The sequence below is a fragment of the Lepus europaeus genome, chromosome 10 (genome assembly GCF_033115175.1).
Source record: "Lepus europaeus isolate LE1 chromosome 10, mLepTim1.pri, whole genome shotgun sequence".
In the NCBI taxonomy this organism is placed as follows: Eukaryota; Metazoa; Chordata; class Mammalia; order Lagomorpha; family Leporidae; genus Lepus; species Lepus europaeus.
This window is the reverse complement of record NC_084836.1, coordinates 76293463-76313460: the sequence shown is the minus strand read 5'-3', so window position 1 is coordinate 76313460 and position 19998 is coordinate 76293463. Positions and strand designations below refer to the sequence as shown.

At 51.6% G+C, this 19998-nt stretch overlaps 1 protein-coding gene across 1 annotated transcript in view; it reads left to right on the top strand.

Annotated features, from left to right (window-relative positions):
* The first annotated feature begins 7162 nt into the window (after positions 1–7162).
* PYGB (glycogen phosphorylase B) overlaps positions 7163–19998 on the top strand; it is a 51969-nt gene continuing 39133 nt past the window's right edge. Inside the window, exon 1 of the mRNA XM_062203774.1 lies at positions 7163–7500. Within this exon, the coding sequence (XP_062059758.1) occupies positions 7258–7500 (243 nt within the window). The 5' untranslated portion in view covers positions 7163–7257. The remainder of the gene's footprint in view (positions 7501–19998) is intronic.

Here is a 19998-nt window from a genome sequence, read left to right as displayed (position 1 = left end):
AGAATCTGGCGCCCTGACTGGGACTAGAACCTGGTGTGCCGGTGCCACAAGGCGGAGGATTAGCCTGTTGAGCTGCGGCGCCAGCCCGAGATGGTGCTTTCTAAAAAGATGCAGTACCTTCTTTTTAAAGATATTTTTTAACAAATATTTATTTATTTATTTGAAAGGCAGAGTTACAGAGAGGCAGAGGCAGGGGTGGGGAGGGTCTTTGATCCACTGGTTTACTCCCCAAATGGCCACAAAGGCCAGAGCTGCGGTGATCCAAAGCCAGGAGCCAGGAGCTTCTTCTGGTCTCCCACATGGGTTAAGGGGCCCAAGGACCCAGGCCATCTTCTGCTGCTCTGCTGCTTTCTCAGGCTGTAGCAGAGAACTGGATTGGAAGTGGAGCAGCCGGGACTAGAACCGACACCCATATGGGATGCTGGCACTGCAGGTGGTGGCTTAACTTACTATGCCACATTGCTAGGCACCCCCTTTTTTTAAAAAAAGATTTATTTTATTTATTTGAAAGACAGAGTTACAGAGAGAGGTAGAGACAGAGAGAGGTCTTCTATCCGCTGTTTAATTCCCATACAGCCGCAATGGCTGGAGCTTCACGGATCCAAAGCCAGGAGCTAGGAGCTTCTTCTGGGTCTCCCACATAGGTGCAGGAGCCCAAGGACTTGGGCCATCTTCCACTGTTATCCCAGGCCACAGCAGAGAGCTGGATTGGAAGAGGAGCAGCCGGGACTAGAACCGGCGCCCATATGGAATGCCGGCGCTTCAGGCCAGGGCTTTAACCTGCTGTGCCACAGCGCCCCCCCTTTTAAGATTTTATTTATTTGGGAGGCAGAGTGTAGACAGACAGAGTGGTCTTCAATCCGCTGGTTCACTCCCCAAATGGCCACAATGGCTGGAGCTGGCCGTATCCGGAGCCAGGAGCTTCTTCCTGGTCTCCCATGTGGACCAAGCACTTAGGCCATCTTCTGCTGCTTTCCCAGACCATAAGCAGAGAGCCGGACCAGAAGTGGAGCTTCTGGGACTCGAACTGACACCCATATGGGATGCTGGCACTGTAGGCGAAGGCTTAGCCCACTGAGCCATAGAACTGGCCCCAGATGCAAGGTCTTGGCTGGATGCAGGTTCCACTTTGACCGTGGGGCAGATTGCACCTCCAGCAAGTCTTCAAGTCCTGGGCCTCACGGTACAACAGCAGAGCAGTGACAGGGAGAGTCTAGAAGTGGGGTATGGAAGAATGGAACAACTTGCCTTATTCCTTGCAAGGGAGTCCTGAGCAGGGAGTGGAGAGGGTCCTTCCTTAAGCCCCTGGCAGGGTGGGAAGTCCCTGGAGGACCTCCTGCTTCCTCTCTGCTGACTTGCAATTCTCCAGGAAATCTCCCAGACTGTGCTGCGGCTCCCCGCGTGAGGGCCTATGGCGCTGTGAGGGACAACCACTGCCTTTTGGGGACCTGGTCTGTCTACCACGCCACAAAGAAATCAAACATTTGTCTTTCTGTTTCAAAATTAGCACCTCCTGAGACAGCTGCAGGATTTGATTTTCCACTGTCTGATCATCTGTGGATGGAGCCATGAAGTTGAGTGAAGCCCACCATGAGGTCCTGGACTGTGGCCATGCTCCTGATGGCAACTCCCCTCTGAAGGGTGAGCAAGAGAGTCTATTCCCAGGAGCCCCTTTATTAAGGCGTCCAACCCACCCTGTGTGCCTTTGTGTTGTCTTCAGAAGAAGGCAGGGTTCAAAGCTGATGTAGAGCAAGTGGTGGGAGTGGTGCTCCTTGTCGAGGAGCAGGTGCAGGGGTCCCAGCATCCCCTCCTGAAGGCCAGGCAGGGCTCAGTCCTGGCTGCTGACTCTGGCCTGGCCCAGTCATAACTGTTGAGTGCATATGAGGAATGAACCAGCAGATGGAAGAACTTTGTGTCTCTCTGTCTATCTGCCTTTCCAGGGAATTTTGAAAATATGGAGTGACAACCTGCTGAAGCACAGTGAGGAAGACGTGGACTTCATCAGCAAGATAGGCAGGGGGGACTGAAGCATCAGGGTCTTGCAGTGGGGGAGAGAGGTTGTTCCCCATGGGTATGGGGCACTGACTGCCAAGGAGGAGGGTGGATATTACCAAGCAGAAACATCAAGGGCCAGGGATGCTGGTTACACCAATAGGAATCTTGCTTATAACAGACCCGAGGGATCGGTCATCGCCTGGGGGCTGGTGAAGGTCAGGCACCTGATCAGATGTCGCAATGGTTCTGGCTAAAATGACTTAGCAGGGTTCTTGGCTAAAACCGGACTTTATGGGGCCAACATTGTGGCACAACAGGTTAAGCCCTCAACGGCTCAGCCCTGGCTGCTGTGGGCATTTGAGGAGTGAACCAGCAGGATAGAAGATATTTCTCTCTCTCTCTCTCTCTCTCTCTCTCTCTCTCTGTGTGTGTGTGTGTGTGTGTGTGTCTTGAATATTTAACAAGGAAGGGCACAGATGGGCCCAGGAGAAGTTATAGGAGCCTAACACTTGGTCAAGCCAAGAGTCTTTGCCAGGATCATGGAAAAATGTCAAAAGAAAGTGAAAGATGGATAAGCAGGAGTGACGAAGGACTAAGAGGCCGGTGAGAGAGAACACACAGGCCTGAAATCAGCAGCCGTCTGTGGCCTTCATCTAGCACTTATCCTCATAGAAGAAACACTATCCTGGGCCGGCGCCGTGGCTCAACAGGCTAATCCTCTGCCTTGCGGCGCCGGCACACTGGGTTCTAGTTCCGGTTGGGGCGCCGGATTCTATCCCGGTTGCCCCTCTTCCAGGCCAGATCTCTGCTGTGGCCCAGGAGTGCAGTGGAGGATGGCCCAAGTGCTTGGGTCCTGAACCCGCATGGGAGACCAGGAGAAGCACCTGGCTCCTGGCTTCGGATCAGCGAGATGCGCTGGCCGCAGCGGCCATTGGAGGGTGAACCAATGGCAAAAAGGAAGACCTTTCTCTCTGTCTCTCTCTCTCTCACTGTCCACTCTGCCTGTCAAAAAAAAAAAAAAAAAAAAAAAAAAAGAAAGAAAAAGAAACACTATCCTGCAGGAAAAATAAATAAATAAATAACAGGAAACACAAGATGTATAAAGACAATCAGGAGACTCTCGGAGGATTTGGCCACTGCACCGGCAGCTCGGGAGCAGTCACCTCTCAGAGGAGATGGTATAAAGGACTCATCACAGGTGCATCCAGAGAGTTGTGGCAACAATGGCAAGTGCCGTTCTCGATCATGGACCGTCAAAGAATGCAGACAAGATGGGGTTTACAAAAGCTGTAGGGCTGGGCAGACCTGAGACTGACATTTTGTGACCTGGTGGAACAGAACAAGAAATAGAATGGTGAGCAAAACAGTTGCTTCCTGCTCTCCCAGAAGGAAGACAAAACCAAACCAGCAAGTAATACAACTCTGAAACGGGGCGGTTCCAACCAGGGCTTCATGCCTGCTTTCACAGTCTCCTACCTCACTGCAAGAGCCCCACTCTGCCTTGTGTTCATGACACTAACTCAGTAACTCCAGAAAATAAATGCTTGTTTGGGTAATGCTAAGCATAGCCACAGTTTCATGCATTGTCAAAATGAATTTTTAAAAAAGATTTCTTTTATTTGTTTAAAGACCAAGTTACAGAGAGAGAGGGAGATCTTCCAGCCTCTGGTTCACTTCCAAAATGGTGCAATAGCCGGGGCTGGGCCAGAGCCAGAAATTCCATCTGTGTCTCGGAAGTGGCTGCAGGGGCCCAAGGAGTTGGGCCATCTCCCACTGCTTCCCCAGGCGCACTAGCAGGGAGCTGGATGGGAAGTGGAGCAGCCAGGACCTATGCCCATACTCTGATATAGGATGCCGGAGTCACAGCCTGTAGCTTAACGGGCTTGCTGCTCCACAAGCCGGGCTCCTCACATGAAGCTCCTGCTCTGAATCCTAAAGAGAGCCTCATCATCGACTCAAAGAAGGCTGACCTTCCCCTTGGCATTGTGAGTCACGTAGGACTTTCTGCCTTGGCAAGCTTCTAGCAAACCACCCTCTATGGCACACGTGCAAGAGGAGCTGTGTCCTCTGTGCCTGTCGGCTCCTCACACAGGCGAGATCAGGCCATTCTCTCCCAAACGCGGCCTGAGCGCCACGGCAATGAGTCTTGTGGATGAGACCGTCGTTGGTTATCTGGTGTCATTGAGTGCATTTGGCACACTGGCTGCTGTGCAGTGATGATGTGGGCATTGACTTGGTAGAGACTCTGCTGGGACAAAGGCTAGGTGGATGCTCCATGGGATCATGATTGCAGCAGACTGCTCTCTCTCAGTTTCCTTCTTTGGTTTTTTTCTTAGATCTGGAATTCTCAAAATTTCTTTACAAATGGAAGCCACTTTACATGAATTAAGCCTCTACACCACACTGCTCCTGATCCTATGAACAATGAATGAGCATGACTATTTTCCTGAGACTGTAGATGAAAGAATAATATATTTATTTTTTTAAAAAAATATATTTATTTAGGGGCAAATGCTGTGGTGTAGTGAGTAAAGCCACCGCCTGCAGTGCTGGCATCCTATATGGGTGCTAGTTAGAGTCCCAGCTGCTCCATTTCCGATCCAGGTCTCTGGTATGGCCTGGGAAAGCAGAAGATGGCCCAAGTCCTTAGGCTCCTGCACCTGGGTGGGAGAACTGGAGGAAGCTCCTGGCTCCTGGCTTCAGATTGGTGCAGCTCCAGCCATTGCGGCCATTTGGGGAGTGAACCAGAGGAAGACCTACCTCTTTCTCTATCTGCCTCTCTGTAACTCTACCTTTCAAATAAATAAATAAATCTTTTAAGAAATTTATTTACTTGTAAGTAAATAGAGAGAGATAGAGAGAGAGAGAGAGGAAGATCTTCCATCCACTGGTTCACTTCCTAGATGGCTGTGATGGTCGCAATTGCCAGGGCTGGGCCAAGCCAAAGCCAGGAGCCAGGACCTAGGTCTCCCATGTGGGTGGCAGGGGCCCAGGCACTTGGGCCATCCTCTGCTGCTTTTCCCAGGTGCTTTAGCAGGGAGCTGGATCAGAAGTGGAGCAGCCAGGACTCCTACTGGTGTCCATACGTGATGCCAGTGTTGTAGGCGGCGGCTTTACCCACTATGCCAGGAATTTTTTTTTTTTTTAGGGTTTATTTACTTATTTGAAAGGCAGAGTTACAGGGAGGCAGAGGGAAAGGGAGAGAGAGAGAAAGAGAGAGAGAGACCTTCTATCTGCTGGTTCACTCCCCAAATGGCCGCAACAACTGGAGCTAGGCCAATCCAAAGCTAGGAGCCAAAAGTTTCTTCCAGGTCTCCTATGCGGGTGCAGGGCCCACTGCTTTCCCAGGTCATAACAGAGAGCTGGATCGGAAGTGGAGCAGCCAGGATTTGAACCGGCGCCTATATGGGATGCTGGCACTGCAGATTGCGGCTTTACCGGCTACGCCACAGCGCCAGCCCCAGGCATGCTCATTTTCATGACTTCAAATTGCCTTGTCAGTCTGAGATTCTACATCACCTGCAGTCAAGCTCAGCCCCAGCCCTGTGAGCAGGGCCAGAAGCCCCGGCTTGCTGAGCTCCAGTCCCTGGGGTCTAGGGCAGGAGAGACGCCCAAGCTGCCGTGTGGATGGGGCGGAGGAGCATTAGATTTATTGTCCTCTAAGAAGTCTGCAGCTGGAAGGGGCCCAGGTGTCATGGAGCCCACATATTTCTCTTGCAGGCAGGTTTTTTTTTTTTTTTGATAGGCAGAGTGGATAGTGAGAGAGAGACAGAGAGAAAGGTCTTCCTTTTTGCCGTTGGTTCACCCTCCAATGGCCGCTGCGGCCAGCGCATCTCGCTGATCCGAAGCCAGGAGCCAGGTGCCTCTCCCGGTCTCCCATGCGGGTGCAGGGCCCAAGCACTTGGGCCATCCTCCACTGCCTTCCCGGGACATAGCAGAGAGCTGGCCTGGAAGAGGGGCAACCGGGATAGAGTCCGGCGCCCCAACCAGGACTAGAACCCGGTGTGCCGGCAACGCAGGCGGAGGATTAGCCTGTTAAGCCATGGCGCCGGCCATTGCAGGCAGTTTTTACCTCTGTGAGATACAGGAACTTCTGCAGCCCCCGTGACCCAAGACCGCCGGGAGCAGACCTGTGGCCTGGTAGAGGCTACGGGCTCTGGCAAGAGTGACGGCAAAGGCCAAGCTGGGCTGGAGAAGGGCGGGAGTCAGGAGCGGTTACAAGTCGCAGGCTGGTCTGCAAAGCGGCCCTGCCCTGCCGCCTTGGGCACCACAAGGCTGAGCCACTGCCGGGAACTGGGATGCTCTAAGTGGATGCAAAGCGCCAGAGGTTTCTGCGGGTGAGGGGCCGTGGCCAGGAAATCAATGTGGTGTCCGCCTCCCCTGCAGCTGGGTCTTCCGGGGGTCACCTCGTCGGGATAGGCAGGCTGATGCGCACTTTCTCAATATAAGCGAGCTTCTGCTTCCTCAGCGGCTATTCCTCCCCACGCGCGGCAGCGGGGCCAGAGGCCTGAGGGGGCAGCCCTTAAGCTTGCGTTCAGTTAGAAGACAGGGCCAACGAGGCCCCGTCCCAGGCCGGCTCGAGGCCCCGCCCCAGCCTGCCAGAGGTGCCTCCTCCCGCGGCCCCGCCCCCAGCCTCTCTTCTCTCGGCCCCGTCTCGCCGCGCGGCCCCTCCTCCAGCCGCGCCTTAGGCTTCTAGTCTCCTCGAGGCCCCGCCCCGCGTCTCGGCCCCGCCCCCTGCCCCGCCAGGCCCCGCCCCGAGTTCTCGTCCCAGCCCCGCCGGAGGGCTCGCTCCTCCTCGAGGCCCCGCCCCCGCCCCGCCAGGCCCCGCCCCGAGTTCTCGTCCCAGCCCCGCCGGAGGGCTCTCTCCTCCTCGCGGCCCCGCCCCCGCCCCGTAGGTTCCCGCCCCCAGCCTCTCTTCTCTCGGCCCCGCCTCGCCGCGCGGCCCCTCCTCCAACCGCGCCTCAGGCTCTCCTCCCGTCCCGCGGCGCGGCCCCGCCCCCTGCCTCGATAGGCCCCGCCCCGTGTTCCCGTCCCAGACTCGCCGAAGGGCTCTCTCCTCCTCGTGGCCCCGCCCCGCGGTGTGCCCCGCCCCCGCCCCGCCAGGCCCCACCCCGGCGCAGCGCGCAGGCGCGACCAGCCGGCCGGTGCCCGCCAGCCAACGCCGCAGTGCCTGGTGCCAGAGCGGGTGCAGCATCCTTCGGCGTTCGCGTCGCCTCGCCGTTCTCCTCGCCTGCCGCCTCTCCGCGCCCTGCGGCCGGCGCGATGGCTAAGCCGCTGACAGACAGCGAGAAGCGGAAGCAGATCAGCGTCCGCGGCCTTGCGGGGCTGGGCGACGTGGCCGAGGTGCGCAAGAGCTTCAACCGGCACCTGCACTTCACGCTGGTCAAGGACCGCAACGTGGCCACGCCCCGCGACTACTTCTTCGCGCTGGCGCACACGGTGCGCGACCACCTGGTGGGCCGCTGGATCCGCACGCAGCAGCACTACTACGAGCGCGACCCCAAGGTGAGGCGGGCCCGGGGAGTTCCGGGCCGTGCGGGCGGGCTGGTCCCGCAGGCGCCGCACCGCACCGCGCGGGGCCTGGAGGGTGTAGGAGCTGTTCTTGGCCGGGCTGATTGGGAGACGCTCTTGCGGTGCCTGCCCGCACCTTCCTGGAAGAGACTCACTGGGTTAAAGTTCACGGAGCTCGCCTTAGCGGTTGCTGTTTGTTTTTACATCTTGCACACATTTGTTTGCGGTAGAAAAATACACCAGTCCCTGAGAGCCCCCTGGGACTCTTAACCGTCTTAAAAATTTTTTTTTTTAAATATAGTATGTGTCCTTCCAGATCCTTGTATTTTTAAATTTTTAAAATATAATTTTGTGACTTTTTTCATTCATAAATATTTGCAATTTTGGCACTTCAGACAGCTTTCCAAGGCAAAAATAAAAAAAAAAAAAAGAAAGAAAAGCACTTTGTGTTTTCAGTTTGATAGGCGTGTTATAAGGGTGGGCAGCCTGGTTGTTTTGCACGCTTGAGCAGTGTCTCCCCTCTACGAAGGTAGGGCGGAAATTGGGAGGACAGGGCACGTGTGCAGGCCCGAGGCCAGTTTGCAGAGATCAGATATGCGTTAGGCACCCGGATGCAGAGCACTGGCTTTGTTGATGGTATTTTAGGCTGTTTCTGCCCTGCGTTAAGATTTGTGTAATAATTGCAAACAGTGAGGCTCATTGTTTTTCCGCACTTACTCTGGGGTGCTTTTTCTGAAACAGAGCGGAATGAACAGCGTTGTTAGGATGCCGCCAGTTGGACCACTCCTATTGAGTATGCAAGACAGCACACAGCATAATGGCTAAAACAGGTTATTACAACAAGGGCTTGGGACAGCTGCCAGGCACACTGGCCAAGAGGCAGCAGCTCCCCCAGAATTCCCTGTTGATGGAGGAGCTCGGATGTGCACCATCATTTTTATTGTCCAGGCAGCAGATGGCGAGGGTACAGCTTTGCCTGCCTCTCATGGACATTTCTCCTGGAGAGGGATTGGACCAGGACCCCTGTTAGCGTGTTTGTGTGTGATTCAATCCTGGGGAAGCCAGCAGTGGGCTCAGAGATTATGGAAATGACCTTCAAGGGAATCAGCTTCCTGGTCCACAGCGAGCGGTCAGGAGGACCCCCTTTCTTTCAGCTGTTTGCCTGTTCTCCATCCAAAGGCCACTTAGAAGCAGGAAATTGGCATGTGGGTACTTCACGGGCTGGCGACTTGTCTGTCTCTGCAGAGTTCTGTGTTTGCAGATAATGGAGCAGGAACAGCCTGCCAGAGACTCTGAGCCACGGGGAAGTTTCCAATTTCAAAACCCTGCAGGGCCTCCCGTACCTTCCCCCAAACCCTAGGAAGGGCCTCAGGCACTTGTTGGAATGACAGTCTTTTAAAATATATCTTTTAAAACAATTTTTGCAAGTCCTGTGCCTACTGGAGGAAAAATTTGGCAACAGGTAAACCAGAAGGAAAGTATTAGCTGTACTCTCACCACTTAGTGATAACATTGGAAATGCCATCCATGTTTTGCGTTCCCATCTTTTTTCTGGACTGATGGATACGCTTGTTTTTATTACACAAAATAACATCCGTGCTGAACCCATTGTTTCATAACTCTCCTGGTGCTTTATTTTAGTAACAGCAAAAACAATAGAAAGGAGTGCTCCGAGGGAGGTTTCTCATGCCATCTGCCTCGCAGACACAAGTCAGAAAGTCTACCTAAAGTTCAGGTTTGTGCTCGCAAGATACTGGATATCTTGTGGGTTTTTGAAAATTCCAGCAGGGTCAAGAGTGAAGCCTGGCCTGACGCTGCTGCCCCAGCCCGGGAACTCCACTCTGAACCCAGGAACAGCAAGAGCAGGGCGGTAAGGGACTGTTGCACATGAGTCCAAACTCCTTTCAGTCCTGGCTTTACCATTGTTCCGTGTGACCGTGACCTTGGATGCTTGGATGGATTCTTTTTTTTTTTTTTTTTTAAAGATTTATTTATTTATTTGAAAGGCAGAGTTACAGAGAGACAGAGGCAGAGAGAGAGAGATCTTTGTCTGCTGGTTCATTCCCCAAATGGCTGCAACAGCCAGAGCTGGACCCATCCAAAGCCATGAGCTAGGAACTTTTTCCAGGTCTCCCACATGGGTGCAGGGGCCCAAGGACTTTGACCATCTTCTGCTGCTTTCCCAGGCCCATTAGCAGGGAGCTGAATTGGAAGTGGAGCAGCTGGGGCTCAAGCATGCAGCTGGCATTTGCTGGCAGATTCTTTACCCACTACACCACAGCACTGGCCCCTGGATGGATTCTTAACCTTTCTAGGCCATTAACATTTTTTTCATCTTTAAAACAAAGGGCTGTTGAGCTAGATGATCTATTTGTCTCTTCCCATTCTGAAATGTAAGGGTTTGTGTTTGCTTATAAAATATTTCCATTTTTAAAATTGATTGCAGCTCAATACAGAAAGATTTTGAGGATGCTTAACCAAGATGTACCACACAAGGCTTGAATTAATGGAAGACTGCGAAGAGAACATTGGGGGAGTAATTGTGTGTAGTAGCGAAGACCCTGCTTGGGACTCTGCGCTTGTATCTCAGTGCCTGGGTTTCAGGCCTGACTGCATCCTGATTCCAGCTTCCTGCTATTGCATATCCTGGCGGGCAGCAGGTGATGACTCAGTACTCAGGACCCTTGCTCCCATGTGAGGACTTGGATTGAGTTCTTGGCTCCTGGTTTTGGCCTGGCCCAGACCTAGCTGTTGTTGGCATTTGGGGAGTAAACCAACAACGGGAACACACTCTCTCTCTCTCTGCCTTTCAAATAAATAAATAATATATGTACATATATATATTTAAAAAAGAGGTAAAATCAGGATGAAACAGTAAGGGTGGAAGTTCAGGTTAAATTCAGGTACAAGGTCAGGACACAAAACACAGTCTGAACGTTTTGGCAGTCTGAGCCACTGGTGCCCCGTGCCAGGATCCCTGCTGCCATGTCTGGATGGGCAGGTATGTGGTTTCTTCCATGGGTCTCTGTAAGAGCAGATGCCCTGTGGTGATGCACTGCAGTGCATCCATAATCACTTTACTGTAGCTTGTTCCCATAAGCATGTGGTGTGACTGCAGCTCTACCGCGGGGCCCTGACTGCCGTCTTTTTTTTTTTTTTTTTTTTTGACAGGCAGAGTGGACAGTGAGAGAGAGAGACAGAGAGAAAGGTCTTCCTTTGCCGTTGGTTCACCCTCCAATGGCCGCCGCGGCCGGCGCGCTGTGGCCAGCGCATCGTGCTGATCCGAAGCCAGGAGCCAGGTGCTTCTCCTGGTCTCCCATGTGGGTGCAGGGCCCAAGCACTTGGGCCATCCTCCACTGCCCTCCCGGGCCATAGCAGAGAGCTGGCCTGGAAGAGGGGCAACCAGGACAGAATCCGGCACCCCGACCGGAACTAGAACCCGGTGTGCTGGTGCCGCAAGGTGGAGGGTTAACCTATTGAGCCGCGGTGCCGGCCCCGACTGCCGTCTTAAGTATTTCAAATAGGATCATAGCAGTGAATACGCTTAGTCTTACAGCCTGGCTGGACACAGGGGTTAAAGGAAGATAATCTAGAGTGGTGTTTTGCAGCCCTGGCTATCCTGGGATTTTGTTTTAATCAGTGGTGGGACTGGCCGCTGGTATCTCTCAGCACTCCTGGTTGTCATGTGCTCCCACTTGGCTGTGTGAAGCTGACCTTGAACCCCATGGGTAGGCTTCCTGACAGCAGAGTGGCCTTCTCTGGCCAGGAGCTGGTGATTGGCGGCTGTTTTGTGTTGCTGATGGCCCTGACAGGCAGTCACATGGAAGGCTGGGTGAAGCCATCTTTTACCAGGCTCACATGTCTGCCAGTACGTGTGCAAGGACTGTGCTTAGCAGTGTGGCCTCTGCTCCCCGATGTCAGTTAATACTCTGGATGTTTCTCTGAGGGTGATTTTTAGATGAGCTTGACACAGAAGGCAGTGGGTTTAGAATACAGCAGAGCACTTTCCATCACGTGGGTGAGCCTCTGTGTGGAGGTTTTCTCCACACAGTCAGTTTTGCAGGTCGTGGTGGACTCCAATACAGTCTCCTACAGTTAGGCTCAATTTTTTTTTTTTTAAGATTTATTTATTTATTTGAAAGGCAGAGTTACAGAGAGGCAGAAGGAGTGGGTCTTCCATCCAGTGGTTCACTCCCCAGTAGCCTCAATGCCCAGAGCTGTGCCGATCTGAAGCCAGGAGCCAGGAGCTTCTTCCAGGTCTCCTATGTGGGTGCAGGGGCCTAAACACTTGGGCCATCTTCTACTGCTTTCCAGGCCATAGCAGAGAGCTGGATCGGAAGTGAAGCAGCCGAGACTTGAACTGGCACCCAAATGGGATGGCGGCACTGCAGGCATCCACTATGCCACAGTGCTGGCTCCAGGCTCAGTTCTGACACTTGTCTGCTTGACTTGGCGTCAGCTCCCACGGGTTGAGGTCTCAGTCCTATAAGCCTGCCCTGGCTTGGGTGCCAGTCACACTTCAGGCCTCCCTCCTTGACCCGGCCAGCCTCCTCCTGAGCTCTCATCATTTGGTAGCGTGGCTTAGAGACTGGAACACTACCTGCGATGCAGGAATCCTATGTTGGGGCCCTGGTTTGAGTCTCTGCTGCTCTGCTTCTGATCCAGCTTCCTGCTAATGCGCCTGGGAAAACAGCAAATGATCCCCCAAGTGCTTGGGTCTCGGTCTTCCACATGAGAGACCCAGATAGAGTTGCTGGCTCCTAGCATGGCCTGGCCTAGTCCTGGCCATTGCTGGCATTGGGGGCATGAACCAGTAGATGGCAGGTGAAAGATCTTCCCTCCAACCCCTGTCAGTCTTTCAAGTGAATAAGTACATTTTTTAAAATAAAAACTTGCATATAATAAATAAATAAATTAAAAGAACAGAGTCTCGGTAATACTTTCCCCCAGACTCCCCAAACATTTTGACACATTACTTAGGTGTTACTTTGTCTCTAAGTAAACTGCATTCTTTTCTCAGAACCATTTGAAAGTAAGTTGCAGCCTTGTTGCCCTTTTACCCCTAAAAACTTGAGCATGTGCCCCTGAAAAGCAGGGACCTTGTTATACAGGCCCTCAGGACAGTGGGGAAGCTCTTGCTGTTCACGCTGACCCAGTGCCATCTTCTGTAGGTCTTGCTCAGCTCCACCCTAGCTGCCCCACTGATATATACAAAAACAAACAAACAAAAAACAAAAAAAGGAGCACAAATAAGGAAACGGAGAGAACTTTGTGTCTTTTCAGATTATACCCAGTTTTTTTTTTTTTTTTTTTTTTTTTCTTCATGAAACTGAACAGGTGGTTAGCCCAGTAGAAGCCCTTGAGGTTCTGAGATGTGACAGGTGGACAGCAGAAGAGAAGTTGGCTCTTTCTCCACGGTATCCAGCATGGGGCTCCTAGGTTACAGTAAAGGGAAGAGAACACAGAAGCATAGGTAATTGGACAATAGAAAAATTTGGCTTAACTGTGTGCTGTATGAATGATATGTGTTTTTGGTTGTAACTGAGTGGCTTTTGTCAGTCTTCAAACATAGCTTAAAAATGAAAGATGAAGGTTTAAAAACTAGTGATAGGGGCTGGCATTGTGTCGTAGCAGGTGAAACAGCTGCCTGTGACATCGGCATCCTATATGTGTTCCAGTTCACGTCCCGGCTGCTCTACTTCTAACCAGCTCCCTGCTGATGTACCTGGGAAGGCAGCCGAGGATGGCCCAAGTGCTTGGGCCCCTGCCTACCCATGTGGGAGACCCGGAGGAAGCTCCTGGCTCCTGGGTTTGGACTGGCCCAGCCCCAGATGTTGTGGCCATTTGGGGAGTAAACAAGCAGATGGAAGATATTTCTCTCTCTCTCTAACTCTGCCTTTCAAATAAATAAAATAAATGTTTAAAAAAACAACAACTACAAAAACTGGTGATGAATGTAGTTTGATGTGTCCAGATCATGTGGTATAGCCTGATTAAGCCCTGGCTAATCTACCAGTGATGGCAGATGGTTTCCATTCCTGTCTGGCTCAGGAACACAGTGGGGTAGATGTTTGCTAGAGCCTCACAGCAGGGCTGGCAGAAAACAGAGGGTTGTAAAATTGTAATGTCATCGAAGACAAAGAAACATAGTTTCTGCAGAATTCAGTGGCCTCCAAGGTCCCTGGGAATTCTAAAGTTCTATAATTGCATCGTATTTACATTTTCAAAATGGACTGAGCAAACAGCCCTGGGTTCTAGTCCCAGGTCCCAGTTACCTGAAGTGGAAAGGAAATGCACACTCCGCGTGGAGGAAAACCTGCCAAGCCTCCCTGCACGGGGCTAGCCGGAAGTGCTTGTGTGTGGCTTCCCAAGGCGAGAGCTTGAGAGATGTGCAGAAAATCCTTGTACCCTAGCAGCCAATGCAGCAGGGGTGTATACATCTGTCCTGGGAGGACCTCTAGAAACACCTTTAGCTGAGAGGACGCCGTGACCAGGCCAGGGAGCGCAAGGGCAAGCCTTGGTGTCTGGCAGGTGGGAGGGGCCTCTGGTTTGCACTGGGTGATATCGAGGGTGGCTCAGCTCACAGGCGGGAGGCAGGAGGGCAAAGGTCCAGCCAAGGAAGGCAGCTGTGGTGCAGTTGGAGGCCCTGAACATGGGCTCATTGGCCTCTAAGCTGCATCAGTGGTCTAGGTCCTGTGTCAGAGTTAGCTCTGCCCTGGCCGCAGTGCCCCTGGTTGGGAGGAAGAAGGCCTGCTGTGGGAGCCACTCTGCCTGCTTGACCAATGCATGGTGGCGGCTGGTCTGTGGAGGTGTGGCAGCCCCAGCAGAGTCAAGGTGGACAAGGGACATGAGTTTCCCCGGGTGCCGGAGGATGCGTCTCAGACCAGCTCTGCCTGTGGCATTAGGTCCTTTTTGTCGCCAACGTCTTTGTTGCCTGAGTGCTGGAAAAGTCCTCTCTGTCCTCTGCCAGGTGACATTCAGGTGCCTCTGCTGAGTGGACTCTCCTTATAGATCCTGTAAGGAGATTGCCTCAATTCTATCGATCCTGATTGTGGAAAGAGCAAAGGCTTGGGGCCTGCATGTGGCACAGCAGGTTAAGCCGCTGCCTGCGATGATGGCATCCCACATCGGAGCACCTGTTCAGGTCCTGGGTACTCCTCTTCCCATCCAGCTCCTTGCTAATGCACCTGGGAAAGCAGCAGATGATAGCCCAAGTACTGGGGCCCCTCCTATGTGGGAGACCTGGGTGGAGTTCCTGGCTCCTGACTTCAGCCTAGCCCAGCCCTCACTATTGTGGGCAATTGCGAACCAGCAGATGGAAGATGTGTGTGTGTGTGTGTATGTCTGTCTTTCAAATAATTAAATAAATCTTACATTTTTTTTAAAGAAAAATGTGGCTTTGCTTGTTGGTAGCATTTCTGCAGAGACCAGTTATTCCTGAAATGTTGCACTGATCATATTTTCACTCATCTGTGTCAAAGAGCTTTGTTCATGCTTTTCTGTGTTTTGCCTGCTGGTGTAGCTTTGCATCTAATAAATTAAATGCAGTTTTACAAAAATGGCTGCCTCTAGGCCACTTGACACTTGCTGTGGGTCACATTCCCGGAAGGGCCCATACAAGAAAGATGAAACACCAAGTCCAGCCTCACCCCCACCCTGCAGTGGCAGCCCCCTGCCGAGAGCTCTGCTGTTGCTCAGAGAGGCTGAGGGTCCTGCCATGGTTCTGCTGATGCAGATGAGGGGAGCCCTGTCCACATGCACAGGAGGGGCCGCATGGGTTGAGAGTGAGGAGAGGCTGAACAGTGCCTGGGTTGACACTGTGGACCTGCAGCGCCAGGATCACGGCCATTGAAGAGCTGAGCTCCTAGGTGGCTGCATGGACAAAGCTATGCCCTCACATTCCCCCCCGACCCCCACCCCAGAACTGCCTCCTCGCCTACAGGCTCTGTGCATCTCTTAGAAACTTGGTGTGGTGAGCAGGAGCGGACAGTGTAGGGGCCCAGGCTTTCTCAGGGGGCTGGGGTTAAGCCCTGAATGACTGGAGTGTGTGTTTTATGGCCAGCCTGCTCTAGCAAGCCTCTTTCAGTTGCATAGTTCACTCTGCACCATCAGAGGGAAACCAAGAAAAAAATCAACACGTTGAAGAAACTGTGAAAGTTCTTAAATTAAAACAAGTCACCCAAACCCCAAAACAGCAACAAAGCCTCTGAGCTCCCGAGCCACGGGCTCATGGCCTAACAGGGCCCAAGGCAGTGCCCAGCAAATGCTGGCCCCACAGTCTTCCCAGAAGGCTGGGGTTGGGGCCGCAGGCACATACCACTGTGGCTCCTGCTTATATAGGGCTACAGTAGGAGGCTGCCTGCAAACCCCTGGCATCTGCATTCAGCTTGGAAAATTAGAAGAGATCCTAAGGTTTCAAGCATAGGCATCTTGTTTTCTGCCTCGGTATCCATCCCTTAGAACATGGGTGGGGAACACCCAGGCCTGGGAAATCATTTTGGTCTGGCCCAGCCAAGGCACCAGCAGGCGGGACTCAACATTCATTAAATCCATAGCAGGCCAAATTTTAAGTTGATAATTTTGTATGACCCATGAAGGATGTCATAAATATCCACAAAAGGGTCCTTGGCAGAAAAAGGTTCCCCATTCCTGCCTCAGAACTAGAGATAACCAAGCTCTTGGGAGATCACCTGTTAACCGGAACTAGATAAGTTAGAGACTTCTGCAGAAAGACCACACTACAGGAACTTTAAAGTAGCCACACATTTTAAGATAAGAGGATAATAAAAATATCTTGCTCGTATTCCTGATCGGACAGCTTTCTAAAGCCTTTCAAAAGTACACAGGGATTCGGCCGGTGCCGTGGCTTAACAGGCTAATCCTCTGCCTTGCGGCGCCAGCACACCAGGTTCTAGTCCCGATTGGGGTGCCGGATTCTATCCCGGTTGCCCCTCTTCCAGGCCAGCTCTCTGCTATGGCCCGGGAAGGCAGTGGAGGATGGCCCAAGTGCTTGGGCCCCGCACCCGCATGGGAGACCAGGAGAAGCACCTGGCTCCTGGCTTCGGATCAGCGCGATGAGCCGGCCACAGCGGCCATTGGAGGGTGAACCAACGGCAAAGGAAGACCTTTCTCTCTCTCTCTCACTATCCACTCTGCCTGTCAAAAAAAAAAAAAAAAAAAAAAAAAAAAAGTACACAGGGATAAACAGGCCTTGCGTCTATAGCAGCTCTCCTTGTCCTTGGTTTTGCTTTCCATGGTTTCACTTACCTGTGGCTGACCAAGGTCTGCAAATATTACAGAAATACACACTTGGTAAGTTTTAATTTGCATGCCATTCCAAGTAGTGTGATGAGACCGGGGGCCATTTCACGCTCTTCTGCCCAGCTGAATCCCGCCTTTGTGCCGTGTATCTACGCAGTATGCACTACTTGCCCAATAGTCACTTAGTAGCTGCCTCAGTTATCAGATCAGCTGCTGCAGGATCACCCTGCTTGTGTTCGGGTAATAATGGCCCCAGAGCACAGGAATGGTGATGCTGGCATTTCAGATACGCCAGAGAAGCTGGAAAGTGCTTCCTGTACATGAAAAGGTGAAAATTCTTGACTTTATGGAAAGAAAATTGTGTATTGAGGTTTTACTAAAATCTATAGCCTAGGGGTTGGTGCTGTGGCACTGTGGCACAACGAGTAAAAGCCCCGGCTTGAAGTGCCAGCATCCCATTTGGGTGCTGGTTTGAGTCCTGGCTGATCCTCTTCTGATCCAGCTCTCTGCTGTGGCCTGGGAAAGCAGTTGAAGATGGCCCAAGTTCTTGGGCTCCTGTACCCTCTTGTGAGACCTAGAAGCTCATGGCTTCTGACTTGATCAGCTCTGCTTCGGCCATTGCAGCCATTTGGGGAGTGAAACAGTGGATGGAAGACCTCTCTCTGTGTGTCTCTACTTCTCTCTGTAACTCTGTCTTTCAAATAAATAAAAACAAATATAAATCTCTAAAAAAATAAGAGATCTACAGCACAGTATGATATTTTGGGAGGGAAACATCACACTCATATAACTTTTTATAAAAATATATTTATTTGGTACCGGCCTTGTGGCTCAGTGGGTTAAGCCACCACTTCCAACACCTTCATCACATGTAAGAGTGACATCTCGTTCTGTATCACAGCATCAGTTAGATTCCCAGCTCCTTTGCTTCTGATCCAGCTCCCTGCTAATGGCCCAGGAAAGCAAAATATGGCCCAAGTGCTTGGGCCCTTACCACCCATGTGGGAGACCTGGATGGAGTTCCTGACCCTAGAGTTCAACCACCTGGCCCAGCCCTAGCCACTGTGGCCATTTTGCGAGTGAACTATAGCATGGAAGACTCTCTGCCCCCTTCCCCCACCCGAATTGTTCTACCTTTCAAATAAAGTAATCCTGAATATATGTGTGTGTGTGTATACATATATACACGCACTTTTTTTTTTTTATTTACTTGAAATCCAGAACAAAGATCTTTTGTCTGCTAGTTGACTCCCCAGATGCATACAGTATCTGGGCTGGACCTGGCTGGAGCCTGGAACTCCATCCAGGTATCCCACATGCTTGGCAAGTATACCCAAGTACTTGAGCCACTATCTGCTGCCTCCTAGGGTGCATATTAGCAGGAGACTGGCTATGAAGTGGAGGTGGGAATCGATCCCAGGTACTCTGATGTGGGATACCAGCTTCCCAAGTGGAGGCTTGACCCACTGAGTCACAATGCCCACCCCAAATATCACTCTGATTATAGGCTATTATGCCATTATTGCTAGTCTCTTACAATGCCTAATTTGTAAATTAAACTGTATCATAGGTGTGTACTTATAGGAGAAAGCCCAGGGTACCTAGGGTTTGTTACTGTCTGCAGGTTCAAGCATCCACTGGGGGTCTTGTGTATCCCATGAGGACAAGAGGGGTTACTATTAGCCAGAAAAGGAAATGATTGCGCTTGAAGCCTTAACTCACATTGTTTTGTCAGCCTGTTGAGGTCCAGGTGGACCCTGTGTGTTACTAAATCCTGCCTGGACAGTGCTCATGGCCTCCTTTGTGAGAGGGGTGGCCGAATGCTAGGGAAATCCCTACGGAATAATGAGTTGGCTCAAGTGTAAATAAAGCTCAAGATGATGAAAACTGGCAAGAAGCAATAGGTAGCAACAGCAGTTGTGTTGCTGGCTGCTGTAGGATTCATTCATGACACTGCTGTATGTCTTTATGATGTAAGAGATGTTGGAATTTAGATAATGTTTTTGGAAAGCATACATTTGAAATGGTCAAAATAGTGGACCCGCATCCCATATGAGCACTGGTTTGTGTGACGGCTGCTGCATTTCCAATCCAGCTCCCTGCTAATGGCCTGGGAAAAGTAGCAGAAGATGGCCCAAGTGTTTGGGCCCCTGCCACTCATGTTCAGTCCCCAAATGGCTGCAATAGCTGGAGCTGTGCTGATCTGAAGCCAGGAGCTTCTTTCAAGTCTCCTACACAGGGAGACCCAGATGAAGTTCCTGTCTCTTGGCTTCAATCTGGCCCAGCCCTAGCCAGTTCGGCCATTCGGGGCATGCACCAGCAGATGGCAGATCTCTCTCCTTGTCTCTCCCTCCCTCTCCCTCTCTCTCTTTCTGTAACTTTCCAGTAAATAAAGAAGTCTTTTTTAAAAAGTGTTTGAAATAGTAAAAATAGACCACCAAGGATGAACTCTTGATTTTGTGTGTTTGCCTTTTCAGTTTGTGCCGTTTTCATAAGTTTCATGTTGACAACAGTTTTAGCCCCTTGTCCAGTGTCCTTTTTCCAGGATGACTGACTGTGCAGATCCTGGTGTCCCTCGTCTTCCATCTCAGTATTTTTCTGCCCAGTCCTTTCCATGCTTCACCCATTTGGTTCCGTTTTCTTCAGCCAGGTTTTTCTTCTCAGTTTTGCCCTTGTTTCTATTCAGGGGCATCTTCCTTTCTTCAGTGGTTTTTTTGACTCACTTGTTTTACTTCCTTTCTGTGCTGGGTGGGATCCTTCTGTAGCCTTAGCGTTTGTTTCTTGACTTCTTGGCAGGTCTCTGTGTTTGAATATTGCTTGGTGAGTGGTGAGAGATCTTTCCCTGTACTTCCTGTTCTGTCTTCCTGTTTGTATTTTCAGTATGTGAGTCCTCTATCCTCTGTAAGTGCCACTCCCCGGAGCCAGCTGTTTGCAGCTGGACGCTGGGGCTGTGTGTGTGCAGCCTGGAGGCAGTGGCCTCTCCCACATTCCCAGGTTTATGTGTGTGCACATGAGCATGTGTGTGTGCAAACTCTTGTGCTGGGTGTGTTTGCACTTGCAAGTGTGCACATGTGCATGTTGGGCGTGTTTGCACTTGTGAGTGTGCACATGAAATGTGCATGTTGGGCGTGTTTGCACTTGTGAGTGTGCACATGAAATGTGCGTGTTGGGCATGTTTGCACTTGTGAGTGTGGGTGTGTGCTGTTTGCACATGGGAAAGTGCTTGAGCTT